Source organism: Phyllostomus discolor, chromosome 8, assembly GCF_004126475.2.
Source record: "Phyllostomus discolor isolate MPI-MPIP mPhyDis1 chromosome 8, mPhyDis1.pri.v3, whole genome shotgun sequence".
Lineage (NCBI taxonomy): Eukaryota > Metazoa > Chordata > Mammalia > Chiroptera > Phyllostomidae > Phyllostomus > Phyllostomus discolor.
Genome location: NC_040910.2, coordinates 98,960,336 through 98,985,345, shown reverse-complemented (window position 1 = coordinate 98,985,345; position 25,010 = coordinate 98,960,336). Strand labels below are relative to the sequence as shown.

General features: G+C 39.0%; 1 protein-coding gene across 1 annotated transcript; it reads left to right on the top strand.

Moving 5' to 3' along the window:
* Nucleotides 1-5,156: 5,156 nt before the first annotated feature.
* On the top strand, nucleotides 5,157-7,327 carry KIF2B (kinesin family member 2B). The gene has a single exon (XM_028521740.2). It carries the CDS (start codon nucleotides 5,303-5,305, stop codon nucleotides 7,325-7,327), a length of 2,025 nt encoding a protein of 674 aa, XP_028377541.1. The 5' UTR covers nucleotides 5,157-5,302.
* The last annotated feature ends 17,683 nt before the right edge of the window (nucleotides 7,328-25,010 follow it).

Sequence of the window (25,010 nt, the reverse complement as noted above, 5' to 3'; positions counted from 1 at the left end):
TTAAAAAAAATACTATCCATAGCTCTGTAATATACACAGAGTGGGGGAAAAGTATGTTTACAGTTGTGAGTACATGAAACAGTATTCATTCTTGTATTATTTATTAATTATTATATTATTTTCCATATGAACAACTGCAAACCTACTTTTGCCCCACCTTGTATAATACATATATACATATATATGTGTGTGTATGTTGTGTGTGTGTGTGTAGTTATTTGTTAATATATGTCTCCAAACAGGATGCAGTAAGCTCCCTGAAGATAGAATCTAGAGCTGTTTTCTTCATATTTCATATCCAGCTTTTAGCACAGACCTTGATATTTAGGAGACAGTCATTAAGGTTTGTCAAATGAGGTCCTTCATTAATTTGACCTGAAGTCCCTCTCTCAAACGTGCAGCTATTGTGCTAGTTTTTCTAGTTGTAGGAAACTTAGTAAATCCATACCCCAGATACCAGGTATTCTCTCCCCTTTTCTCAAGGCTCTTAATGACTTACCTAGAGAGAAAGATGCAGATCCTTTAAATTATAAAAAAAACAAAGTAAGTGCCATGTCGATTAGTATGGAACAAAGCTGGGAACTGAGAGGAAGGCAGCTCCTCTGGCTGTGACTTAGGTAGAAGAAAGGAAGCTGGGGAGGTCAAGGAATGCTTTTCAAGAGAAGTGATGCTGAGTTGAGTCTAATGGCTTAGCACTTGACTTATCGAATGTTCACAGACCTTAAATCAAATAGAGCAAATTACGTTACTCTTCAGTAGGGGAGCCTTTTATAGGGTCTGTCTCTCAAACCTTCTCTCGGTAAATATCCAGGTTCCCACAATTGTTTCTCACACAAATACTATGTGTTTCTATTGATTTTTGTTCCATAGCAGATTAATTTAAATACCCTGAATTGCATAATCTAAAGAAGATTCTAATGGTAAGAAATCTAGCATATGACTTTCAAGTTCAAGAGCTGGAGCTGAGCTACAAAGACACCTACTTCGTTTATAAGCAATATGATTTCTGTAATTCTAGTGTGGCTTACAAGCAAATAACCCTGATATGTATACCATAGCAAAACCCAAGCCTCTCCTTTTAGCATTCTAAATAAAACTGAAAGCTGAAAGGTAACCAACACAGAAGGGTTTAAAGTGAGACAACTGACCATTGTCAGTTATACCATTTGACTGACTTCATAGACTTTCACAATCAACAGATACACAGGAATCATGAATATCCCACATGTAAGCAATGCCATTTAATAAGCTGTGGAAAGACAGCTCTGAGTTAAGGTTGTTGTCATAGGAACAATGTTTGCCTATGACATCAGTGAGGACCAGAGGAACGTGGACTGGCCTGTTCTGCTTAAGATAGCGCAAGGCTGATGTGGTGAAATGTCAGGAAATAGGGATACTAGCTAGCGGAAAGGGTACAACACTATTCCCATTCCAACAATGAAGGTTTCCTTTGTTTTCTAGGGACATACACTTAATAAGGTACTTCTTTTCTCTTAAAAAATAATTTTTAAACTGGAAATGATGAATTCCATTTCTTCAAGGAGATTTTGGAAAATGGACTGAGCCCCTCTGAAGAAACCAGTCTCAGGTGGCCTGCATATACTGGGGAAGCACAGACTCCCAGGGCGATCGGACAGCCGCTAGATGTCCATTACGCCATAGAAAAAGGCACAGTTGGTGCATTTCTCCTGGGACGTCTGTATCTAAAAGGAGGCTTGAAATCACATTCTGTCCGGGAGAGAAAATCCGACAGGCCCCAGCAGGGGAATACACCTGTATTTAATAAATGAAAATTACTAAGCTCATTCCCTGTGCTTGCTTTCTCCCACACGACCCTTCCTTGCAGGGCCGGCTACACGATATTTGTTGGGCTTTTGAAAAAAAAAAAGGATTTGAAATGAAGAGGATAGTAGTTGTTTGTCAAGGCATAAGTTTTTCAGTAGGTCTGTAAAACAAAATGTGTAAATGGTAAACTCCTGAGGGTAGAATGCCTTTGGCATAAGACATAATATATGGCAAGTATGTTCATATATTCTTATTGCTTGGTTATATTCAGTCCAAAAAATCGTGGTGGCATCCGTCTCGAATTTAGACAAACTGTCTAATCTACCAAATGACCATCCAGGCCAGGGCCAAGAATGAATGATAGCATGGTTTGTTGGAAACAGGGTTTTCATACTTTAACAGATAATATATTGACTTCATTACTAAAGATTCACAGTGTTTTTCTTAAATTCTGTAAAATGAGAGTGTTATCTAAGATGGTGTCTGAATTCTGAATTTGCCTCAGTAGGTAAAAGACATATTGTTGCAAATGAAGTTCCAGATTACCAAAACTGTAAAAATACTCATTGACTCTCTACAATCAAATTAGTGTTATGTTAACCTACGGGATTTTTTTTAACAGTCACTACTGAAAATGAAGCTTGTAGATCCCCCTGATCAAACCAATCCAACCAGTAATAGATAACTATTTCTTAGTAGGAGATGTCTCGGTTTAATGGTGTTTTGACTGAGCATTATCAACAGGGTCAGAGAAACCTTTCAGGGTAGCAATAATTGAGGTAGACATGGAAGAGTTCAGGAAAACGAGGAGGGAGAGAAAGGCTGTTCTACTCGGGAGGCTAACTCAGTCATTCTCAGAGTGCGTGGTCCCAGAACTAGCAGCGTCCACATCACCTGGGAGCCTGTTAGACGAGCGAACCCTACCTCACAATTAGTGAATCAGAATCTCTGGGGTGGGACGCAGCAACCTGTGTTTTAACAAGCACTGTCGGTGAATTTTATGCACCCCAACACTGAGAACTACTGAGCTAAAAATTAGCCACTTGGCAGCATGTGCTGTGTTTGACCGCAAGGTCTTCACTGTGGCTCAACTTTAGACTGACTGTGGGTGGTGGTGAAGACTGAGGATGAAAACCTGAGCAAGAGGGCCAGGCACGGCACATGCCCTCTTGGGGAATTTGTACTGTGTAGATCAGAATGATGGAGAGCTGCTGAAGTGCTTGTAAGCAGAGAATTAATAAGAAATTACCTGTTAAAAGTAACTCTAGAGACAATGTGAGAAATAGACTGAGCCTCTGACAGGGTAAGTTTGCCCAAGGAAACAAGGTAATTATTGGTGAGGAGAGTAAAAGATGTCACAGTTACAGGAGACTTCCAGAGGCTGGGAAAGGACTGTCTTACTCCAGTTAGTATCGGCTGAGGAGAAGGGGAAAGAGAAAGACATGTTTCGGGGGGTACACGTTGAAGCTACTAAAAGCAATTAAAAATTCCAGAGAGGTGTCTCTCCCTCTCTCATAGATATGAATATGGTTAAATTATATATTACAGCATCACATTAATATTCTAATATTAATATAATGTTCTAATAATATATAATAATCATATTATGAACATATAACCAAATATATAATTAAACTGTGGCAACAAATGAGATTCCCTAGAAAACTATATAAGGGAGAAGAGAACTGAAGGGAAAAAAACCCCTGAAGTAGCTAAAAAGACTTCATGAGCATGCTGGACAGAAAAAAAAATAACAGCAAAATCTTTAGTCTCTGATTTTTGTATTACCAGCGTAGACCTAGCCATCTATTGTTTATACAGATCACTGGCTTAGTTGTAAAAATATGATTAATATGAAAAGAGCTGGAGTTTGCATAATTTTGAGAGAGGCCTTGCTTTTTCAAAGGTAAAGGTAAAAAAGAAAAAAGAAAAACACATTAAAAACTCTAAAGCAGCAATCTTTTTACAATGTAATTTAACCTAGTGAAATATGGAGTGAATAAAAACATTTACATAATGCTCCAGAAACTAGGAGGGAAAGCTGACTTAAAGCACAACTTTATTGATAGCAAATAAAAAATAATAAATAAAATTTGGCAAATAAAAGACAATGAAAAGACAGCTGGATAAAGCCCTTTCTCCCCTCTCTCAGCTGGGATTCCATATCCCCTGGAAATGAGGCCTGCATGCTTCTCCAATCGCCCCACAAGGTCTTGCAAAATCTATGCTTTACTGCATTTACTGCAGAGGAACCTTCCATGAAAAAGTGGTCAGTTTGCAACAAGAGTTGGTTTCCACCTCCTACGGAGGATTGCTGGGACTCTGAGGTACTTCATGCTACTTTGTAGCTCTCTGTGCAATTACCACCAGACTCCCAGCCCAAAAGGCAACCTGATAAGTGGAGGAAAGAAAGTCAAACCTAAGGTGTCACCTTAATCCTCATGTTAGCCTGTCTGGCAGTTGATGTCATTGTTTATTTGTTACATGCAGGCAAATCATCCTACAGAAAGATCTGCAATCTTGACGAGATACATTTTTTCTCTGATCATCTTAACTACCTTTCTATCCCCAACCCCCTAACCCCCCACCCCTACGGCCCCAAATGTACATACCCATTTTAGACTAAGGAAGTGGTATGTGAACATTTTTCTACCGAATGTCTTTCTTTTCTCTCCCAACTATAGATAATGAGGCGAGAAATGTAATTACTGAGTGAGTCAGGAAAGTTTGAGATGGAAATCATCTCAAAAATAGCGGGGACCGCAGGGCAAGAAAATGCACTTTAGAGCTGTCGGATGCACTAGGAATGTGGTAAACGTTTTGAGTTTGACAACCCACATGATGGACCACAGGAAGCTGCGTGTTAGCCAAATATCAGAACAACCCACTAAATCCAATTCATTTAGATTTTGTCATGAGAAAGCCCATGAAACTTTGTTAGGACTACTAAACAAGTTCTGAGGGAGGGGCGAGGAAGAAACAGGACATGGGCCAGAGAGTTTCTCTGGGGTGCGGTCCTCAGAACCTGTGATTTGCAAACAGCTTCACCTTGACTTGTTCCTCTGCTGGAGGCTTGAAGTTTAAGGAAACACTCACCTGTTCTCAACTAAGTCACTTAGCATTGAGATCGCAGGTTAAAAGTTCAGGGGAAATACGTCTCTAAAGCTTAGGCGCAAATGTGCATGGAACATACATCCTATTCCCAGCTCCCAGCTCTACAGTCTCTGTGGCAGAGAGCAATCTCTCTGTTCCAGCTGCCTTGAGCACTTAGCACCACAAACGTTGAGTCTCTTCCACCCACCTTTCACCTACAGGCCCTGGGCTCTTTCTTCTCCCCACTTCTTTGTGACGCCAGGGGCCCCAGGTGGAGGAGTCCTAGGACTGGTGGGTCACAAAGGCAGGTGCAAACGCCAAGTGCGCGCGATGGTCTGGTCACTTCAGGCTGGCTTGGGCTCAGGTTCTGCTGCTCCAGCCCCGAAGACCCCTGGAAGCGAGCCCTGATCCACCATCATTTACTATGGCCAGCCAGTTATGCCTCCCTGTGGTCCAGCCCCTCTCGTCCCTGAAGCCCTTGAAGGCCCACTTCCGAGACGTCCAAGTGGGCATCTGCGTGGCGATCCAGCGCAGCGACGGGCGGATCCACCTCGCTGTGGTCTCAGAGTTCAAAAGAGAAAACACTTGGGTCACAGTAGAGTGGGTCGAAAAAGGAGTCAAAAAAGGCAAGAAGATTGACCTAGAGACCATATTCCTGCTGAATCCAGCGCTGGCCTCCGCGGAACCACCCGTGCTGTCCAGGTCCTTGTCTGCCTTGTCTCTAGCGCCCTCTTCGGCCACCGGGGACCAATGCGTGGCCACACAATGGATTTCGAGGATCCCCCCGAAAAACGAAACACCCTCAGGGGACAGCCTCGCTATGGAAGTCCCCAGCAGTCCTTGCCTAATGAAATGGAAAAAGTCTCCGTGCCTCCGAGAAATAGAGAAACTACAAAAGCAGCGGGAGACTCGCAGGCGGTTGCAGCTGGAGATCCGAGCCCAACGCGCCCTGGACGTTCACACGGGAAACCCCAACTACGAGATCATGCGCATGATCGAAGAGTACCGCCGGCACCTGGACAGCAGCAAGGTGTCCAGCCTGCAGCCAAGGGAAGACCCTCGGATCTGCGTCTGCGTGAGGAAGCGGCCTCTCAATCAGCATGAGATCTCCATGAAGGACTTGGATATCATCACCATCCCCTCGGACTATGTGGTCATGGTGCACGAGTCGAAGCAAAAGGTGGACCTCACTCGCTACCTGGAGAACCAGACCTTCTGCTTCGACCACGCTTTTGATGACACGGCCTCCAACGAGCTGGTGTACCAGTTCACTGCCCAGCCACTGGTAGAGTCCATCTTCCGCAAGGGCATGGCCACCTGCTTTGCCTATGGGCAGACAGGCAGCGGGAAAACGCACACCATGGGTGGAGCCTTTTCGGGAAAGACCCAAGATCGTTCTAAAGGCATTTATGCCCTGGTGGCCCAGGATGTCTTCCTCCTGCTCAAAACCTCAGCGTACGAGAAGCTGGACCTCAAAGTCTACGGCACATTTTTTGAGATTTATGGGTGCAAGGTATACGACCTGTTGAACTGCAAGAAGCAGTTGCAGGTCCTGGAGGATGGCAATCAGCAAGTCCAGGTGGTCGGGCTGCAGGAGCAGGAGGTGTGTTGTGTGGAGGACCTGCTGAACCTCGTGGAGCTAGGGAAGAGCTGCCGGACCTCCGGACAGACGTCGGTCAACGCCCACTCTTCCAGGAGCCACGCCGTGTTCCAGATCATCCTGAAGTCACGAGGGAAACTGCACGGCAAGTTTTCCCTTGTGGACTTAGCTGGGAACGAAAGGGGAGCAGACACTGCCAAGGCCAACAGGCGAAGGCAGCTGGAAGGGGCGGACATTAATAAGAGTCTCCTTGCACTCAAGGAATGCATCCGGGCTTTGGGTCAGAACAAGGCTCATACCCCATTCAGGGCCAGCAAACTCACCCAGGTGCTCCGGGACTCCTTCATTGGCCAGAACTCATCCACGTGCATGATCGCTACTATCTCTCCAGGGATGTCCTCCTGCGAAAACACCCTCAACACTTTAAGATATGCAAATAGAGTGAAAGAGTTAACTCTAGATTTCAGGCCCCACCATCGCTGTCCCTCTCCCGCTAGACATGAGGTGCCAAGGGTGCTGCGAAACCACGTTAGAAATTCAGAAATGTCCCTTCAAAGGGATGAGTTCATTAAAACATCCTGTCTACAGAGTGAGGAGGAGGAAGAGACTAGAGAAGCTGAAGCACTGTCCACTCCATTAATGGAGGATGCAACAACTTCATGGAAGGAATCAAGCCAATGGCCAGGAAACAACAGCCCTGAGGCCGACCCTGGGGTAAACTACGATGTTCATTTTTGCATTGCCAAGTTATTGTCCATTTTGGAGCAGAAAATCGGTATTCTGACTGAAATTCAAAAGAAACTGAAATTATTACGAGCTGACCTGCAAAAGAAGAGAAAGGTAGAGTGAAGCCAATGACAGCAGGGCACATCTGAAATCCTGGATACATTGCTACCTCTCTTATGAATAAAAATTGCCTAAATTGTCTAGACACACAGATCCTTCTGGAAGCTCATGTCATCCTAAAATACTCATCGAAATGTCCTCTCGCTTCTTCCTCTGTATTTCTGCAGTGTGTTGTCATCCTGCAAGACAGTGATTCTCAGCTGGGAACCATTTTGCCTCTCGGGATCACTTGGCAGTGTCCGAAAACAGTTTCAGTTGGCAGAAGTGGGTGTGAGGGGAGTGGTGATACTGGCAGATAGTGGATAAGGGCCAAGGATGCTGTTCAACATCCTCCAAAGTACCAGACAGCCTCCAGCAACAAATTATTATCTGGTTAAAAATATCCATAGTAGTGAGGTGAAGCAGCCCTGCTGGGGAAGAACCTAGCTGTGAGGAAACCAGGAGACCCCACATTTGTGGCTAGAAAGGCAAAATACTGCAGATTCCAGGGGCAAGACTTGGAATACACCAAGGGGTGTGCGGGCAGTAATTCCAATGATAACTCTCATGAATCTTTTTCTGTTGCGTTGATATGTAGATTCAAATGGTCTCTAAGCTCTAGTCCTCCTGGGGAATGGGGTGGGGGGGGGGGGGGGAGGGAGGTATTTTCTTTCAGAGACTCTCTGTGAGAGGCTACAATTAAGGGGAATTTTTGCTTTTCATCTTTGAATTGAAATTGCGAAGTGCTGTGCATCCTGGGAGTGACAAAGTGTGTGTGTGTGTGTGTGTGTGTGTGTGTGCGCGCGCTGCATAAGCATTGACTTTGTTGATTGTGATGTGTTTAAGCTTCTTTTTCCCACCTGTTTACCAAATTTTGTGCTTACACGAGTCACATAAAGCCTTCACCCATCAAATTAAGGTAGGGAACAAGTCAGCATGGCACTAGCAGCAAAGTTCTGGTCGGAGGAGAGACACATGCTATAAAGACTCCATGGGGCATGTGAGCAATCTCGGCACCTGAGATCAATTCAATAAGGAGAGACTTCTTATTTAGGGATCACGGAGACTAATCTGATAAGAAAATATAAATATGATAAATAATCTAATATACATCTACCTTCAGGAAATATTTTTATTTACCAAATGCCATAATAAAATAACAATGGGTCTCTTGGTTCTAAGTCTAGCAGGTCCAAACTCTTTTAAAAAACAAAATGAAACTTGGGGACGCAGAAAATTAGTGTCCTAATACTATAACTACCTTGGGCAGACATGGCCCTCAACTTTTTTTCTTTAAGTTGCAAAGGCCTCGCTGACATTGAAACTTCTGACACATAACTCTACGTTGGAGTGGAACAATAATGGCCCAGGCCAGATCTATCGGCGTAAAACAATTAGGGTCATCGGGAACACCTGGTCTTTAGTAATTAGTATTTTCCCCTCTGCTGGTTTATCTATGTAGGTCAAATTATTATTATTACTATTATTAAAGCAAACAAAACTTTGCAAATCTGTCCTTTAGCACAAAATGGTCTTCCTTTCAAATGGGGCGTTTTTAATCTAACTTATTTCTTTTTGTGCAATGGGAAGTATGGAGTTAAGAATCTTTTTTTTTTAAATATTTTATTTATTGATTTTTAGAGAGGGAAGGGAGGGAGAAGGAGAGAGAGAAACATCAATGTGCGGTTGCTGGGGGTTATGGCCTGCAACCCAGGAATGTATCCTGGCTGGGAATCGAACCTGGGACACTTTGGTTCCCAGCCCGCGCTCAATCCACTGAGCTACGCCAGCCAGGTGGAGTTAAGAATCTTACCTGGGCTCCAGTCCCAATTCTGTCATCTAAATATGTATAATTTTAGGCAAGTAACTTATCCCCGCTGAGCTATTTCCTTCATACTTTCTATGTGAACCACAATAATCATAGCATCTCCTTTCAAAGACGGGAAGGAGTCCTTATTTTCTCCCTCCTTCTCTCACATCTGCTATGCCAATGACTAGCGCTTAATTATTATTCTTTATTGTCATTGTCCTGTTGTCTGATTACCACCCTTACCCCTCACCCTGCCCTCCGCCACTACTCCTGTCAAATGCACAAGTTTGGGTAGCCTGCTAGCAGTTTCAATATTCTGATAGCAGTAACACCATTTTTTTGTATTTTCTTTCTTTTAATAAAATGTAGCATGAAACTAAGTACAAAGTCTTAACTATACTGTTCCATGAATGGTTACAGAGTGAATGCCCCTCTGTAACCACCCTGTATATTAAGATATAGAACATAACCTGTGTCCCAGAAGCCTCATTCCTGCCTCATTTTACTCATTATTCCCTGCATCAAAGGTAAGGCCTACTCTGACTGAAGTCATCATAGATACTATTTGCCTGTTTAAAAAAGAAAAAAAAATGTCATAAGAATGGGATCATACTTGATAGTCTTGCTTCTCCGTCTTGTCTCTTTCTGTCAAAATTATCTGTGACCTGTCCTTTTTACACAGTTCCATAGTGTCCCACTTCATAAATATCTCCTTAATTTATAAATTTTACTGTTGGTGGAAAATTTAGTTATTTTTGTTTTAAGCAATTACTAAGGATGCTAGGAATGGGATTTTTAGATACATAGTATGTATATATTCAGCATAATCAGTCATGCCAAGGAGTTTTCCAAATGACTTGCACTGATTTTACAGAATTATCAGTATTTTACAAGAATTATGGGTCCTCCATATATTTGCCTACACTTAGTATTGCTACTTTTTTAATTTAATTTTTTAAATGTTGAATGAAGCTATTTATTTATTTATTATTTTTTAAGACTTTATTTTATTTATTTTTAGAGAGGGAAAGGAGGGAGAAAGAGAAAGAGAGAGAAACATCAATGTGCGGTTGCTAGGGACCGTGGCCTGCAACCCAGGCATGTGCCCTCACTGGGAATCGAACCTGTGACACTTTGGTTTGCAGCCTGCGCTCAATCCACTGAGCTACGCCATCCAGGGCAATTTTTAAAACTAGTTTTGCATGTGTCATGCAAAGGTATCTACTGTGTCATGGAAAGGTACTTCAATATGGTTTTAACTTTTGTCTTTTTTTCTTAATTACTAATGTAGAATATCTTGGTTTTAAATATCTTTATATGCACTTACTAGCTCTTTCATAGGTCTTTTTTGTGCAATATATGTGTTGTTGATGTTTGTTCTTCTTTAGATATATGTATTTCAAATATCTTCTTCCAGCCTGTGAAATGCCTATTCACTCTTTTAAGGATGTCTTTTGATGATCAGAAGCTTATTGAATTAATAAAGTTAAACTGATCAATTTTTTATTTCATAGTGAAGCTCTATTTCATGAATCTCTATCTGCCCCAAATCGTTCTCCACTGCTATCTTCTACCAACTACTGCTTGGGATTTGAATCGAGCCAGGGCCTGCTCATGTGAATGCCCCAAGGACAGTGGCAAATGGAACGAGTTACAGGCTCCGTGCCAAATGGGGCTAAGTCCACAGGGGCCTGGCTCTTCTTCCACTCTGCAGCTGGGACCATGTTTGCAAATCTGCCACCAGGGCATGGCCCTGCCTTCTCAGCATGGCTCTCCTCAGTCTTGGGCTTCACTGGAGTTGCACAGCCTCCTACCTGGACGGTAAAGCTCCCACAAAGGCATTGTTGTCAGTGACGACTGTCATATTGTTTACTGGGAGAGAAGAAGCTGGAGGCCTCCTATGCCACCATGAGTCCTATCTCACCCAGAGTTCTCTGTGTAAGACTGTACAGACTCAAGGTATTCAATGCCCATAATTGCTCAGATTTCGATTTAGTATTTTTTTCTTATATAAGCACTAACTTACTGTCATAGAACTACAGTATACTCGTTATCTCTAATTTCCATATTTATTGTTTCTAATTTCTTATTCCTGACACTTAGCTGTAACTTCTATTATTTTTTGGTTCAATCCGACTTGTAATATGCTTATAAATTACATTAGACTTTTCAAAGAACTCCTGGCCATTTTATTTTCTTTATTGTATATTGGCTTTCTGTTTTATAAATTCTATGTTTCCACCTTTCTTTTTTATAAATTTCACCTTTTTTTCAAACTCTTTGAGTTCAATAGTTAGATCACAGATTTGTCATTATTTGTGGCTTTAAAATTATAAATTTCTAAACACTCATTCATCTACATAATGTCATATTTTTATTATTAAAAATTGAATACTCAACAATTCAAAATATTCAATATTTAGTTTCCATTTATTTTACCAAAGAGTTATTAAAATAATTGCTATATTCCTATGATTTTTAGGTCAAGTTTGTAAATCAAGTTGCTCAAATCTTCTGAAACATTTAATGACTTTTATTAACCAAGAAAGATATTCAGTTTTCAGACTTTGTAAGCTTTTTGTTGTTCTCACAGTTTTCAGTTTATATGTTTTTAGGCTATGTTACTAGCTGCATGTACATTTAGGGTTTTTATATATCTCTAATCAATTCAGCTTTAACGTTCCTCTTTTTTCTTTATAATTTTCTCTGATTTATTTCTGCATTTCCCAAAATTAGTACAAACCTAATAGTTTTTCTTCAGATTGTATTTGCATGGTATATAGTTTATCATTGTTTTATTTTAAATCTTTCTGTGTTTATAGTTAATGTTTATTTTTACAAGCAATATGAACTTGGTTCTAATTCACTGTTTTTAAAAATTAGAGCATCTCATCCATTTCCATTTGATGTAACTCCAAATATATTTACATTTATGACTATGACGTTATTATTTGTTTTCTATTTATCTACTCTGTATTTAATTATTTTTCCTGATTTTTTCTTCCCTTTGTATCAATCAAGTTATTTTTATTTTGTTGTTCATTATTTCCCCTCTAATTGCTTGTTAGCTATGTATTTTTATACTCTTTCTTTATAATTGTCTTTGAAATCATAGCATACATCCTTATTATTAAGCTGCATTTTTATTTCCTCCTGGAAATGAGACTACCTTAAAATATTTCAACTCATCATTCCTTTCTCAGCTTTAATTTTTATCATTTAATTCTGCAGATATTTCTATGCTTACAATACATCATTATAAGCAGTATTAATTTAAATTGCTCATTAGTTTATTATTCCCGATGTTCTTAATTCTTCACTACTCTATCTTGCATCCATTTGAGACTGTTTTTCTTCTTGAATAATTCAAATGTAGGGATAAAATAGTAGGCCTTTTGGCAATACATTCCCTCAGCCTAAAAAGTCATTATTTCACTTTCATTTTTAAAATACATTTTTGCTGCTTATAGAATATTTAGTTGGCTAGTCTTCTATCTTAAAAAAATTATAGCATTGTAAACATGTAATTCTTTTCTTTTATTTATTCTATCATTCCTATAAAAATTAACTGTCCTTTGAAGAAACTTTTAAGTTTTTTTGCTTGTCTTTGATTATCAAACATCGTTTGTTTCTATGATGCTGAGACAAGTCGTGATTTTCTTTGTATTTATCCTTTTTGTATTTTGTAGAACTTTTTAATCTGGCATGTAATATTCTCTGTCAGTTTCAGAAAATTACCAACCTTTATCCCTGCAAATATTATTTTTGTCTCTAACTCTTGGCCTCTAATTACAAATATGTTAGTAGTTTTCACTATGTTCTACATATCTCATATTATTTTATCTAGTTTTAGTCATTTGACTTTTAATTCTTTAATCTGCATATCACCTAATAACTTATCTTTATTTCACTAGTCCTCTGTTTCTGATCTTCTGTTAAATTTATACATTAAATTATTAAATTTTATCTTTTATTTTCAGTTTTAGGATTTCCATTTGACCCTTTAAAAATAGATCTCTGTTCCTTGGTGATATCTGTCTGACCTGTGGCCTTTAATCGTCTGTTTTTCTTGTTGATTTCAGTTATTTGGTACTTTTTGTTAGCATGTCTCCTGAGTTTTGATTGAATATTCAACATTATGTTTGCAATAATGTGGAAGTTCTGCATGATGTTATATTCCTTCAAAGAAAAACTATTTTTTCTTTCTGAGGGTCCACAGGGTAAGGACATATCACATTGATCCACAGTTCTGGTTACCCTGAATTTTGGGGCATAGCATGTCTGACATCTTCACTGAAATTCTGCACCTTTATGGAAGTTGCATTCCCCAAACTGTGAGCTTGCTAAATTATCTGCTAAGTTTTTAAGACTCTTTTCAACAGCCTCATGTTTTTCCATAGCATAACACAATTTAAAATTTCTCCTTTAGTAAAAAATAACGCTGGCTTGATAACTAGGCTAGTGTCACCGCTTCTGTCGAGTTGTCATTGTTCCTTAACAAGTGCACGTGAGTACTTCCACTGACTTCATTGTTTCTCAGAATATGCACAGCACTTGAAATGATCTGGAAACACATGCATAAAATTGAATATAAACATTAGAAAATAAGATATTATGTAAATGGAAATTTCAGAAAATCAATTAATTGGGGTTCACTAACAGAAAAGTTGTTGGCACTTCACACAGATGCCCTGAAGTTTAAAAGGAAGAATTTAAAGTAAATTAACGCTTTAACAAGATTGTTCAGAAAATGTCAGAGCTCCTTACATGAGAAAAATAAATACTGTTAGTACTTTAGAAACCTTCACTTGCACACAAAAAGTTGACATGCAAATTATAGGCTATGCTTATCTGTTAATTAAAGTAGCTTTTCTCCATTTCTGTAGTGGACAAACCAATTTTGAATTATTGTATAAACCTGCAATTAATAAAACTGCTTTTGAAATACAGAACTTAAGGTTTCATGATTGCAAATTTTCCTTCACACAATTACTCTGTGATACTAAGATCTGACACTGTATTCTATTGTTTTCTTCAGTAAAATTATTTTCGACAATCTACATAGTAAAACCACATGAGAACTTTAGATAAACATTTATATGCTGGTTTCCTAAATAAATTATTTTTCTTTGCAATTTGATTACTGATTTAAAATAGCATTCTAATAGCAGAAACAAAGTTTCTGGAAGGTACTGCTTTTAAAAATGTCAAAATTGCCTGTTATTTGAAGTACAGAATATTGTCTTCAAAGTAAATCATTTATCCTCCAAAAGAGCAATTGCTGATAGAAAACCTTAATATATCATTTTTATGAAATGTGATTTTTTCTCTTTAAGGCATTTTCTTTCTAATCTTAAACACAAATAATCTCAGAAATTAATAGAAAAAAACAGCAGGTTTTAATGGTGTAAAGAAGATACTGAGCCAATCAATAGTTGAAGAGATGAATTGGACAGACCGAGGCAACCTTTTGTACTTGGGTGTGTGAGGTGACCGTGAACATGAAGGGAGCCATCTCCAGTCAGAGGCAGAATACAAAGGCTTGAATGGCAACAGAGGAAATGAATAAAATCATCAGGAAGGGTGGGATGAGAGAAATCCTCAAAGCAACAAATACAAGGATTTTTACTCTGAAATAATTGAAAATAAAAGTTACAACATGGTGCCAGCTAATACACATGCTTAGGTGTTTGTCATGAGGTCTGTGAGGACGAGAAGGGGACAACACTGTGAACTTGAATTATTAATCTTATACTATCTGGACACGGTTCTAAATGCTGAAATTGAAACCAAAGAAGATAAGTGAGCAACAATGCCAGATTTAGAGTCAAATATTTTGCATTTGATTTAAAGCTTTGCCACCTAGTAGCTATGTGACATCAAACAAGTGACTTCGCCCTCTGTCTTTGTCATTTTCAAATCTGTTTTTCAAAACTCTGAAAAGACAACACTAATTTCACAGTGATTTGGGAAATCTAAATAAAAAAGTGTCAATACAATGAGATTTCATTGGTAGTATATTATTCACAAGATGCTATAGTAACATGGGCATATGTATTAACTGTTCCTGTCTTTAAGAAGCTTATCATTCAAATAAAGACCCAATGTCTCACACTACTGAGAAATATATAAAAAATGTGTTCTCCTGCCAGAAGTAGTACCAGGGGGGAGTTGAAGTTGATGGTTAACAGTCAAAGAGACGGGGAAAACTTCAGAAAAAAATGATCCATCTCCAATTCTGAAATGATGAAGAAGGATCAGCCCAGTGGACCAAAAATAAAAGGACAAACATTCAAAGAAGTAAGTAGCCTGAATTCTGTAGTGTAGTGTAAGTAAAGAAAACCAGCCAGAAGTTGGCTTGACATTGTCTTGCTCAATAAAATTTAGGATGCTTGAGGGCAGGGACAATGCCTCATTCACTGTATCGTTAGCATCCCACACGATCCCTGGCCCTTATAGGTCGTTGTTGACACTCATGTGTGGATATTTGTATGTTCCATCTCTTTCACCTAGCTATGGTAGGAAGAAAAGTACAACTGTCTTTGTTCGAAATTTTTAAAAAATCTATTTCAAGAAATCATTCTGCCCAATGGCAGAAACTAAAATTTTCACATGGACTGTTGTGCCTGGTGAATGTTTTATCTTCAGCAGTTGCTTGTGCTGACAAAACAGTCGATCTAAGGAAGGGGTCACATCTTTTGCACTGGCACCCACCTGGTCTCAGCTTTCGAAACTGACCTCTAGTAGGAAACTCCATGGCACACCTGCTAAAGCTACTCATTTGTCTTAGCCATGGGGCTCCCCCAGGCCCTGTGGCATCTACTGTCATACCTCTGCCACAGGCAGCCCTACAGGAAAACATTTGGTGGAGAGATGCCCATGACCAGAGTCCTGCCCTGAGGCTCTGAAAAGTTTGGATTCAGCCATTCCTTGGCCACATGCAGCTCTCTCTATACTTGTGCAGGGCTTGTGAGCTGCTAGGAACCCAACCAGCAATGTCAACATAGGTTATCTCACTCCACGGGCTCTTCAGTCATTATAGGGTTTAGGGTAGGATGCAGCTCAAAGGACAGAAGACTCAAATCACACCTGTCCCTCTATTACGCCTGTCTTATTCTCTCCTATTCAATAGCCCATGGGATGTTATTTGGAAGGGCAGGCAAAACCCTGTTGTATATGGAATAAACACTATGGCATGGGTTGGAAACATCTATATTTTAGAAAACCGGATCTCTCCCTCTATCGTTTCCATTGCCAGTGCCCAAAGTCTGTCTGAATACTCAAAAATAAAATATCACCCATTTCTTTTTCACTGAGTTTTTATGTTAATAACTCTCACCCTGAAAGTGCAACCCCATCATTTCCTAGATGCTAGGACAGGAACTGAGAGTATAAGAAACTGTGTTTGCGGGGTGAGGGCCATGAAGGAGAAGGTGTAGATAAGTCAACAATTCAATATGTTTCCACCATTGCCCTTTGCCTCGTAAGAAGTAAAGGACTGAGGGGAAGGCACAATGTTATTCTCACTGACTCCTGTTTCTCCAGGATCTAAAATGGCACCTGGTACAGAGGAAAATACATATTTGTTGAATGATGAATTGTACGTAATGTGGCTCCAATATTTCACACCAACGCAGTCATTTTGAAAAACATTCAGAGAGAAAGGGGCCACAGGCAAAAATCTGAGCACATGAATATTTAATGGACAAGGAAGTGGAAAGCTGTTAGTGAAAAAGAGGTCATAAAAGTAGAAGAAAAACCAGGAAAAAGATGAAGTAGTACAGAAAGCATGGGAAGAGAGAATTTAAAGGGAGAAAGTAGTTTACCATGTTTAAAAGAAAAAAGCAGCTATTGAATAAAAGAAAGACTTAAGAGCAGGTTGGTGACTTTTGACAATTTGTAGGCCATTAATAACATTTCAGAGATCAGTTTGAGTGAAAGGTTTGCTCCAGAGGTCATTTTGCAATGGGTGGGGGAATCAGAGAGCAGCCTGGATAATGAGTAGAGAAGGCCTTCATAAACCCTAAACCACTTTAACAAATACAATCAGGATAGACAGCTTGCTAGAGCCAGGAGGTGGCAGTTGCTCATTCACTAAACTTACTGATTCTCTCTCTCTGTCTCTCTCTCTCTGTCTCTCTCTCTCTGTCTCTCTCTCTCCTCTTTCTCTCCCTTCATCCTCAGCATCAGGTACATTATCAATGGAGAACTTAAGGAAATGGATGCTAAATCTTCTTTTACTTTAACCTAATCTTCACGCATAATAGGCTCCAAATATAAGAAAAATACCACATACTTTTGAAACAGTCACTAAACGTTTCCACTATTTTCACCAGGTCATCTTCCTGCTGCCAAGAGCTTAACAACTTTACCTTCACATCTTGATAACTGCATATTCATTTATAGGCTGAAAGGGGTGTGGATTTGAACATGGCTTACCTCCAGCCATGAGATTTGCAGTGCAGTCCGCCACTTGGCCATCCCTCGGAACAGGACCCAACTGTACTGCTTTCAACGTCTCTTCTTTCTTGGCTTCTATAGCTCTGATTTCTACTTTGTATGGATTTCCTGTCGATGAAGTCATCTCACCCGATATTACATGGGCTTAAAATAGAATTAATCATACTCTGAGAGGTTTCTTTCTCTGACCTCAGCCCGGAACCCTAACCCTTCTTGTCATGCCGCCTAATTGTCAAAACATTAATCTAAAGGTATAAAAATGAGTGGTTTTAGATTACTTATATTTAAAATGCTTCAGAAAGTAATGGGTTGATTATATTAATGTGTTTTTTAGAGAAAACACTAGCTTGTATTAATATTTAAACGATGCTGCCACTGTTGGAGATTTTTCTACCAGAACCCTGTAACTTATCTGTGTGGTGCAAGAATTGTTTATGAAGAACATAATAAAATGAAATAATTTCATAGTTATTTTATTGGCAAAACAGTGACATCTATTGTTCAATGTTGTAGAAAATGGAATTTAAAAATCAAACGCAATGCCATCTTTTTTATGTGATTAGCTCCAGAATAATGATAACTCTCTTAAATCTAGCTTCAAAAAATTAATAAGTGATATCTAGAAACTCATTTTTAATATAAAATCTAATTTAGCTGATTATTTAGGAGTATGAACATTTAATCACATTTCAAAAGGCTCAGAATCTGTTTAGCTCCTAAAAATAGGGAAGAAAAATACAAGACCATAAAAAATATGAAGTGCAATTCTTAAAGTTGGTTGCATATCCCAATAGGTGTGTTTTTCTCCTCACGAATTTCTCAGGTATCTACTATTAACATCCATCTATGAAAGCCTGAACTGAATTCTGAGTTCAAGGCAAGTTTCTGTTCTCATCCTGTGCCTGTTGTTAACCAAATCTACACATTTAGGAAAGTTGTTTACCATCTTGGCAGGAGTTTGTTCTCTAAAAGTGTGGGGCTTGTTCTGAAGATGATCAATTTTCTTCTTGCTCTTACTTTTCTCTACAATGTCATTTACAATCATTCAATTAAGCAAAAATTTTAGAAGTTGACAATGCCAAGTGTTCGCAAGGGTATGGAGGAATCGGCATTCTCAAACACTGCCGGTGGAGCTATAAATCAGTATACACTTTGTTTCCAAATGATTTGTCAACATCCTGTACATTTTAAGATAGTATTCCACCCGTCATTCAGCATTTCCATTTGGTAAACACTAAGGAGGGTATCTGCTCACATGTATACAAGGATTCACTTTCAAGAACTATGTTATTGCAATAGTGAAAATTCTGGAATGAATGATCTACTATAGGTTAGTAGATAAAACCTTTATATGTATCTACTGATAAACTTTATAATGTAAACATAACATGATTGAATTAAAGTAGATCTAGCAACATGGCTAAATCTCAATCAAACATTAGTAATAAAAGAAACAATTTTTGGAATGATATGTGACAAGTGGTCTTTTATATCACGTAAACAAATTGTTCATAACCATCCTATTCATTGATATGGATACATCATATGCTCAAAAGCATACAACAGTCTTGGAACTAATAACACATTCGGGAGAATGGTCACCTCTGGAAATACAGGGGAGGGAATTTAGAAGGATGGGGACATGGGACTTGAACTGTATTTGAGATGGTTTGTTTATAACAAACAAGAAGCAAATCTGAAGCAAAATAAAGCAAAATTAGGAGTTATTACAAATGAATAGTGGGTATATGGACTCTCATCATGAAACTATACTTTTGATTATGTTTGAAATACGTAATCAAATATTTCATAATTTTGTTAAAATGATATTAAAATTCTAGGTCTAATTACAGAAAAGTGAGTCTTTATCTAAACGAGTCTCTTTTTCAAGAGCGCCAAAATAAATAATTAAGATGATTTAGGGGGAAATAGTTTAATTTTATGATAAAACATGTTTGTTATATTATACTTGTGATCGTGTGTAAATATAATATTATCACTAAGCTTATTTAACATCAACCAGTCACAGAAGAAACAAGAACTCCCAAATATGGCCTTTGAAAGAAACCTACGCATGACATTACTAGCATTTTCCAGTATACGATATGGTAGAAAATGTCTCAAAACACCAGAAACCAAAACCCGAATGTGATTTCTAAGAGCTCTGAGCAGTGGCTCAACTGCTTTCCTAGTTTTGCAAAGGCTTTGCTCCCTAGAACCTCTAGGGCTTGCTGATGGAGAAGGGGGAATTGGAGACTACCCATTGCTACCTGGAGTCTGGGTCCCTGAAAGCAGTATTTTCTTCTATCATCAAAATACTCTACTTTTAAATACATTTCTAAAACAATCAAAATGATCAAAGTGATCTTCATTTTTGGAAAAAAAAATCAGATTTTAAAAACAAAAGACCCCAAAGAGTAATTTTAGAGAATGACAATAAAACATGCTATTGTTCTCTGGAAGCTCTCTCCTTTACATTGAAATATTGGCAACCTATGCATTCAATTTTTCAATGAATCTTTTTGAGCTTATATTACATGGTAGCCACCAGTCATGGTGCATTTGTCCCTCATAGCCTTCTTCAAAAAGTATCACACAAGGTTTATTGATGTGGGGGAGGTGGGAGGTGGCAAGAGAGGACATGCTATCCAGGACAGGTCCTGACAGAACAGGACAAGAGGCACACACACAGCCCCCAGTGCTCTTCTCCCAGCTCCCTCCCCCCTTGTTTCAGGGCCCCTCCATGCCACTGCCCTCTCTTTATCCCTGGACTCGTGTAGGAAGGTTGGTTGCTGCTTTTCTCCTCACAAATATGAAAGCATATGTCGAGGCTACTATTTCCTTGTCTGGAACCCTACAGAGGAAACACCTCACAATGTCATGACATCTCTTCACCCTCTGCTGAGGCAGGAGGTCATGGAAATGTCTGTGAAACAAAAGAGAAGGAGACTCAACCATCAAGTGGTCAAGTCCCAATGGGGCGTGTTCATGTGGGTAAAGAGCATTTGAGGTCAGAAGTCGAACAGCAGAAATCTACCTGTAGTTTCTGGCCTATTATCCTGCTATCTCCAAATATTCCCTTGTCTGCTATTTTTACAATTTCCCATTCATTTACCTATATAAAATTTGTTCATTATATTAATATTAGTAAAATAGATAGTAAAGATTAATTTCTATTGGTGACATAAAGAATTACTATAAATTTGGTGGCCTAAAAAAAGAACAAATGTGGTATCTTATAGTTCTGAAGGTTGGAATTTCACTGTCACTGGGCCAGAATGAAAGGGTTGGCAGGGCTGTCTCTGTTTCTGAAGGCTCGAAGGGAGAATCTGTTCTGCCACTTTTTCAAGAGTCCATCAGCACTCCTCAGCCCGCAGCTTCCTTCGTCTTCAGAGCCAGCAAGGTTGCATCTGTGTGACCCTTCTTCTCTTGCCACATCTCTGTCTCTTTCTCTGACTACATCAGGCAAAGGTCCCTGCTTTTAAGAATTTGTGTGATTACATGGGACCCACCCAGATAATTCAGGATAATATTTGTATTTCAGAACCCCTAACCTTAATAACATTTGCAAAGCCTCTTTTTCTGCAAGATTGTTTGTTTGTTTTTATGGTTGACACTATCACAGATACCCCCACGCCCTACTTCCCTCAATTCCACTCATTCGCCACCCTCCCTTCCTTCCGGCCATGAACAACTGTTGTCTGTGTCTATGACTTACGCAAACATGTTCTTTGACTAATCCCTTCACCTTCCTCCATCTACTTCTTACATTCTACTTTCATGCAAAGTAGAATATCCCCAGATTTGAGGGACCAAGTTTAGACATCTCTGAGGGGGTCATTATCCTCATATAGATAAATTACCTTACTGAATCTTCCAAACAACTCAGAGAGTTAGATGGTATTATCCACAGTAAGCGGATATAAAAAACCTTGAGCTCTGAGAATGTCAGTAATTTACCTTGTCACCTAGTTTCAAAGTGTCCATCCCAGGACTCAAATACAATCTACAGTTTGCAATACAATCAGCCACCTATCTAAAATTGAGAGGTATACTTTAGAGGAAGACATATTGCTAACATGCAGACATTTAAAAACACAACTTTTTACTTTAAATAATTAAAGGCCTCATTACTGACCTATCCCTGGCATACTAATGTCTGCTTCTCCTAGAAATGCTCTCTCAGTAAAAGTCACCATGGCGTGGTGTCCCATCTGCCCAATGGGAAGCCTCCTTGTCTTTCTGATGCTTCCTCCCTTTTTCATCACCACCATCCCTAGTCAAAACATCACCAGGCCCTCCTGTCTCTTCCTTTTATCTATCTCTCAAACTCATGCATTCCCACCATCACTCCCTTGGTACACATGAAATCATCTCTTGTGGTTGACTGTGGGCAGCATCCTTCTAACTGCTCCTCCCGCCTCTTGTCTTGTCTGCTCCACTCCTACTATCCACTCTCCCTTATTACAATCAGGGTTATCTTCTTAAATGTACATCTTAGATGAAAGTCTCTTGCTGAAAGCCTTTAAAAGCTCCCCTCCCCCATTTCCCCTATCTTTTTAAGACAGAGGACAAATTCTTCATCTAACCGATCTGCCTAGTTAGCTCCTGCTTTTCTCTTCAGTCTAATTTATCTCATAACCACCCTATATCTCCTTCCCTCCTTCATACAAACGCATCTTCTACTGATGTTCTTTCCACTCCTAGAACACACCCAGTTTTCCTTCCTGCTCTCTCTCTCTCTCTCTCTCTCTCGCATGCACATACACCTCACCTGAAACTTCCCACATTCTGTTCTTCTGGAAAACTCTCACCTAAAATCTTCATACGGATGATTTCTGCACGTCCTTTGAGAAGCCTTCTCTGCATTCCAAATGTGAATTATTAGTTACTCTCATTTGTGTTTTTATAGCCTCATCAAAACACTTACTGCTCTGTAATTTTTCCTTTCTTTCTATATATTAGACCTCCCTACAGAACTACATCCTACATTAGAGGACAGGAGCTGTATCTTGAAATATTTGCAAAAAACTTGTTACATAGTTGCCTTTTTCTGAAGGCATAAATTTACTTACATATGCATCTTATATAATTCAGATTTCTGCATATAGTCTCCAATTTAAAGCTGGTAAGATATAAATATTATTTAAAATTTCATAGCAACTGACAAGAACTAAATTTTTATAAGTTGCACTTCAAGTTATGGTCAATTTTTGATTGAAAATAAATGTTACAGTCTCTGTCATAAATTTTCATATTCTAATACCTGCATCTATGTAGATGACTTCCAAATCCTTGTACACATTTTTCTTTCTATAAATAATTGTGGAAATATCCATATTTGTCTTTTAAAACAATAAGTCACTGGGAGTAGTTTTATTCATAAGCACAACTAAAATCATCATAAACAGGAATTTCAGTTTTAATTCAATCACTTTCTTGAGTTAACACCAAAAGATATTCACCTTGATGGCCATAATATTTCTACCCAGGCTCTTCCTTATTGTATATAGGACAGGGGGAGGGGGACTTAGCTAATCAATCTTGTATACCGAAATTATGCTTCTAAAATGAGTAACTAATTTAATGAATATTTTAAAAGTCATTTAGTGTGAAAACAACTGTTGTCTCAACTAAGTGCTTTGTATTTTAATTGTTTGTTTTTGAGTCATTAAACACATGCTGATTGACCATATTAACAATCAAATTAACAAAAACCGTTGCAAATGTTAGTTTAGGCTTAATGTGTCTCTTTTTCATCTGCTTAAATTCACACCTTCTGGAATAGTGAATGTTGGTTCTCAGATTTTGTCAATGAAAGTAGGTTCCAACTTTGCCGATAGTTGGATATTGTAATGAAGCCAGGGACTGCAAGAGCATAGTAGCAAGATTATCTTATGAAAACAATATTGGTATAAGAAAACATGATCAAAATTACAGAGCACACCTGTTTGTCAGACCTGGTGCCACTGCTCAGGGTTCCACTACAGATGCAAGAAAAAAGTGTCCTTGCACTTTCTGTCTGATTGTGGCAGCGAAGGTTGAATGGGAGAATACAGAGAAAAACATGGAAATAAAGGGGGAAATACGGAGAGAGAATTGTTACAACTCAGAAATAACCTTACAAACAGTAATTAGCCTGTTTTACCCCTCAAAAGGAATCTCAAATTTGAGTCTCAAAAACTATAGCAAAAAAGAAACCATAATGTCATGTCATTCCACATTGTTGCCCTAGAGTCCAATAGACTTAGTTACAGATGTGATGTAGCTGTCATCAAAACAGCACGTCTTGATTTCTGCAGAATTTCCGACTTTTTCATTACGTAAAGGGTGTACGTAGATTGGGAAGATTGTTCAGTGGTACCTTATATTTTCTGCTCAGCTACATCTCTCACTGAGTTTTTTGGTATGGGAGAGATTATTTTGCCTTGAAAATGCAACAAGAATTTTTAAGAAAAGCATTTCATAGTACTATTTTAAAATTCCATTTTCACTGAGAACACTTTATTTCACACTACTACCATGAGGTCAGTTAGCAGGTGTTTTAGTTGGGCTTCCCTCTATAGGATCGGACCCTGTGACGAGGTGTTATATACAAAAAGTAGAGTTAAGAAAAAGAACCTAAGGAAGCGAAGGAAGCCTAGCAAGGGTGCACTGTCAGATAAATGATTAGAAGGTATCTTTAATCTCATCTGCATGAACATTTTAAAGTATAAATGATGCCTCAGAATTCTATGGACCTAAATTAAAGAATCTGAGCTTCCCCTGGCTGGTGTAGCTCAGGGGATTGAGCACGGGCTGCGAACCAAAGTGTCGCAGGTTCGATTCCCAGTCAGGGTACATGCCTGGGTTGCAGGCCACGGCCCCCAGCAACCGCACATTGATGTGTGTGTGTGTGTGTGTGTGTGTCTCTCTCTCTCTCTCTCTCTCTCTCTCTCTCTCTCTCTTTCTCCCTCCCTTCCCTCTCTAAAAATAAATAAGTAAAATCTTAAAAAAAAGAATCTGAGCTTCCATATGCCTTCTACCTTCAGACATTCACTAGGCATCTCCAGGGGGAATGTAACTTCCCAGGTAACTCTTTCTCCTTCCATTTGCAGGCAAAATGAAAAGGGTTGTGGGGGGTCAGTAGTTTAAGGGATATAAGTAGCTTAAGGGCAGGTCTTTGCTTGCGGTTGGAAGCAGAAACATATAGAGGCTAGGAGTAAGGAGGGAGGGATCTATCAAAACAGTATTAAAAAAAACTAACCCTAAGGGAGATGACTGGAGCATAAACACTGTGCACCACAGGCAGGTTTCATTATCTTATGTTCAAAGGTGAGAAAACTGAGGTTCAGAAAAGAAATATGATTTATATATAGCCACACACAGGTAAAGATATAAAACATTATATAAGGCCCTGGCTGTAAATCCTATGTCGCTCTTTATATTTTTTATTCC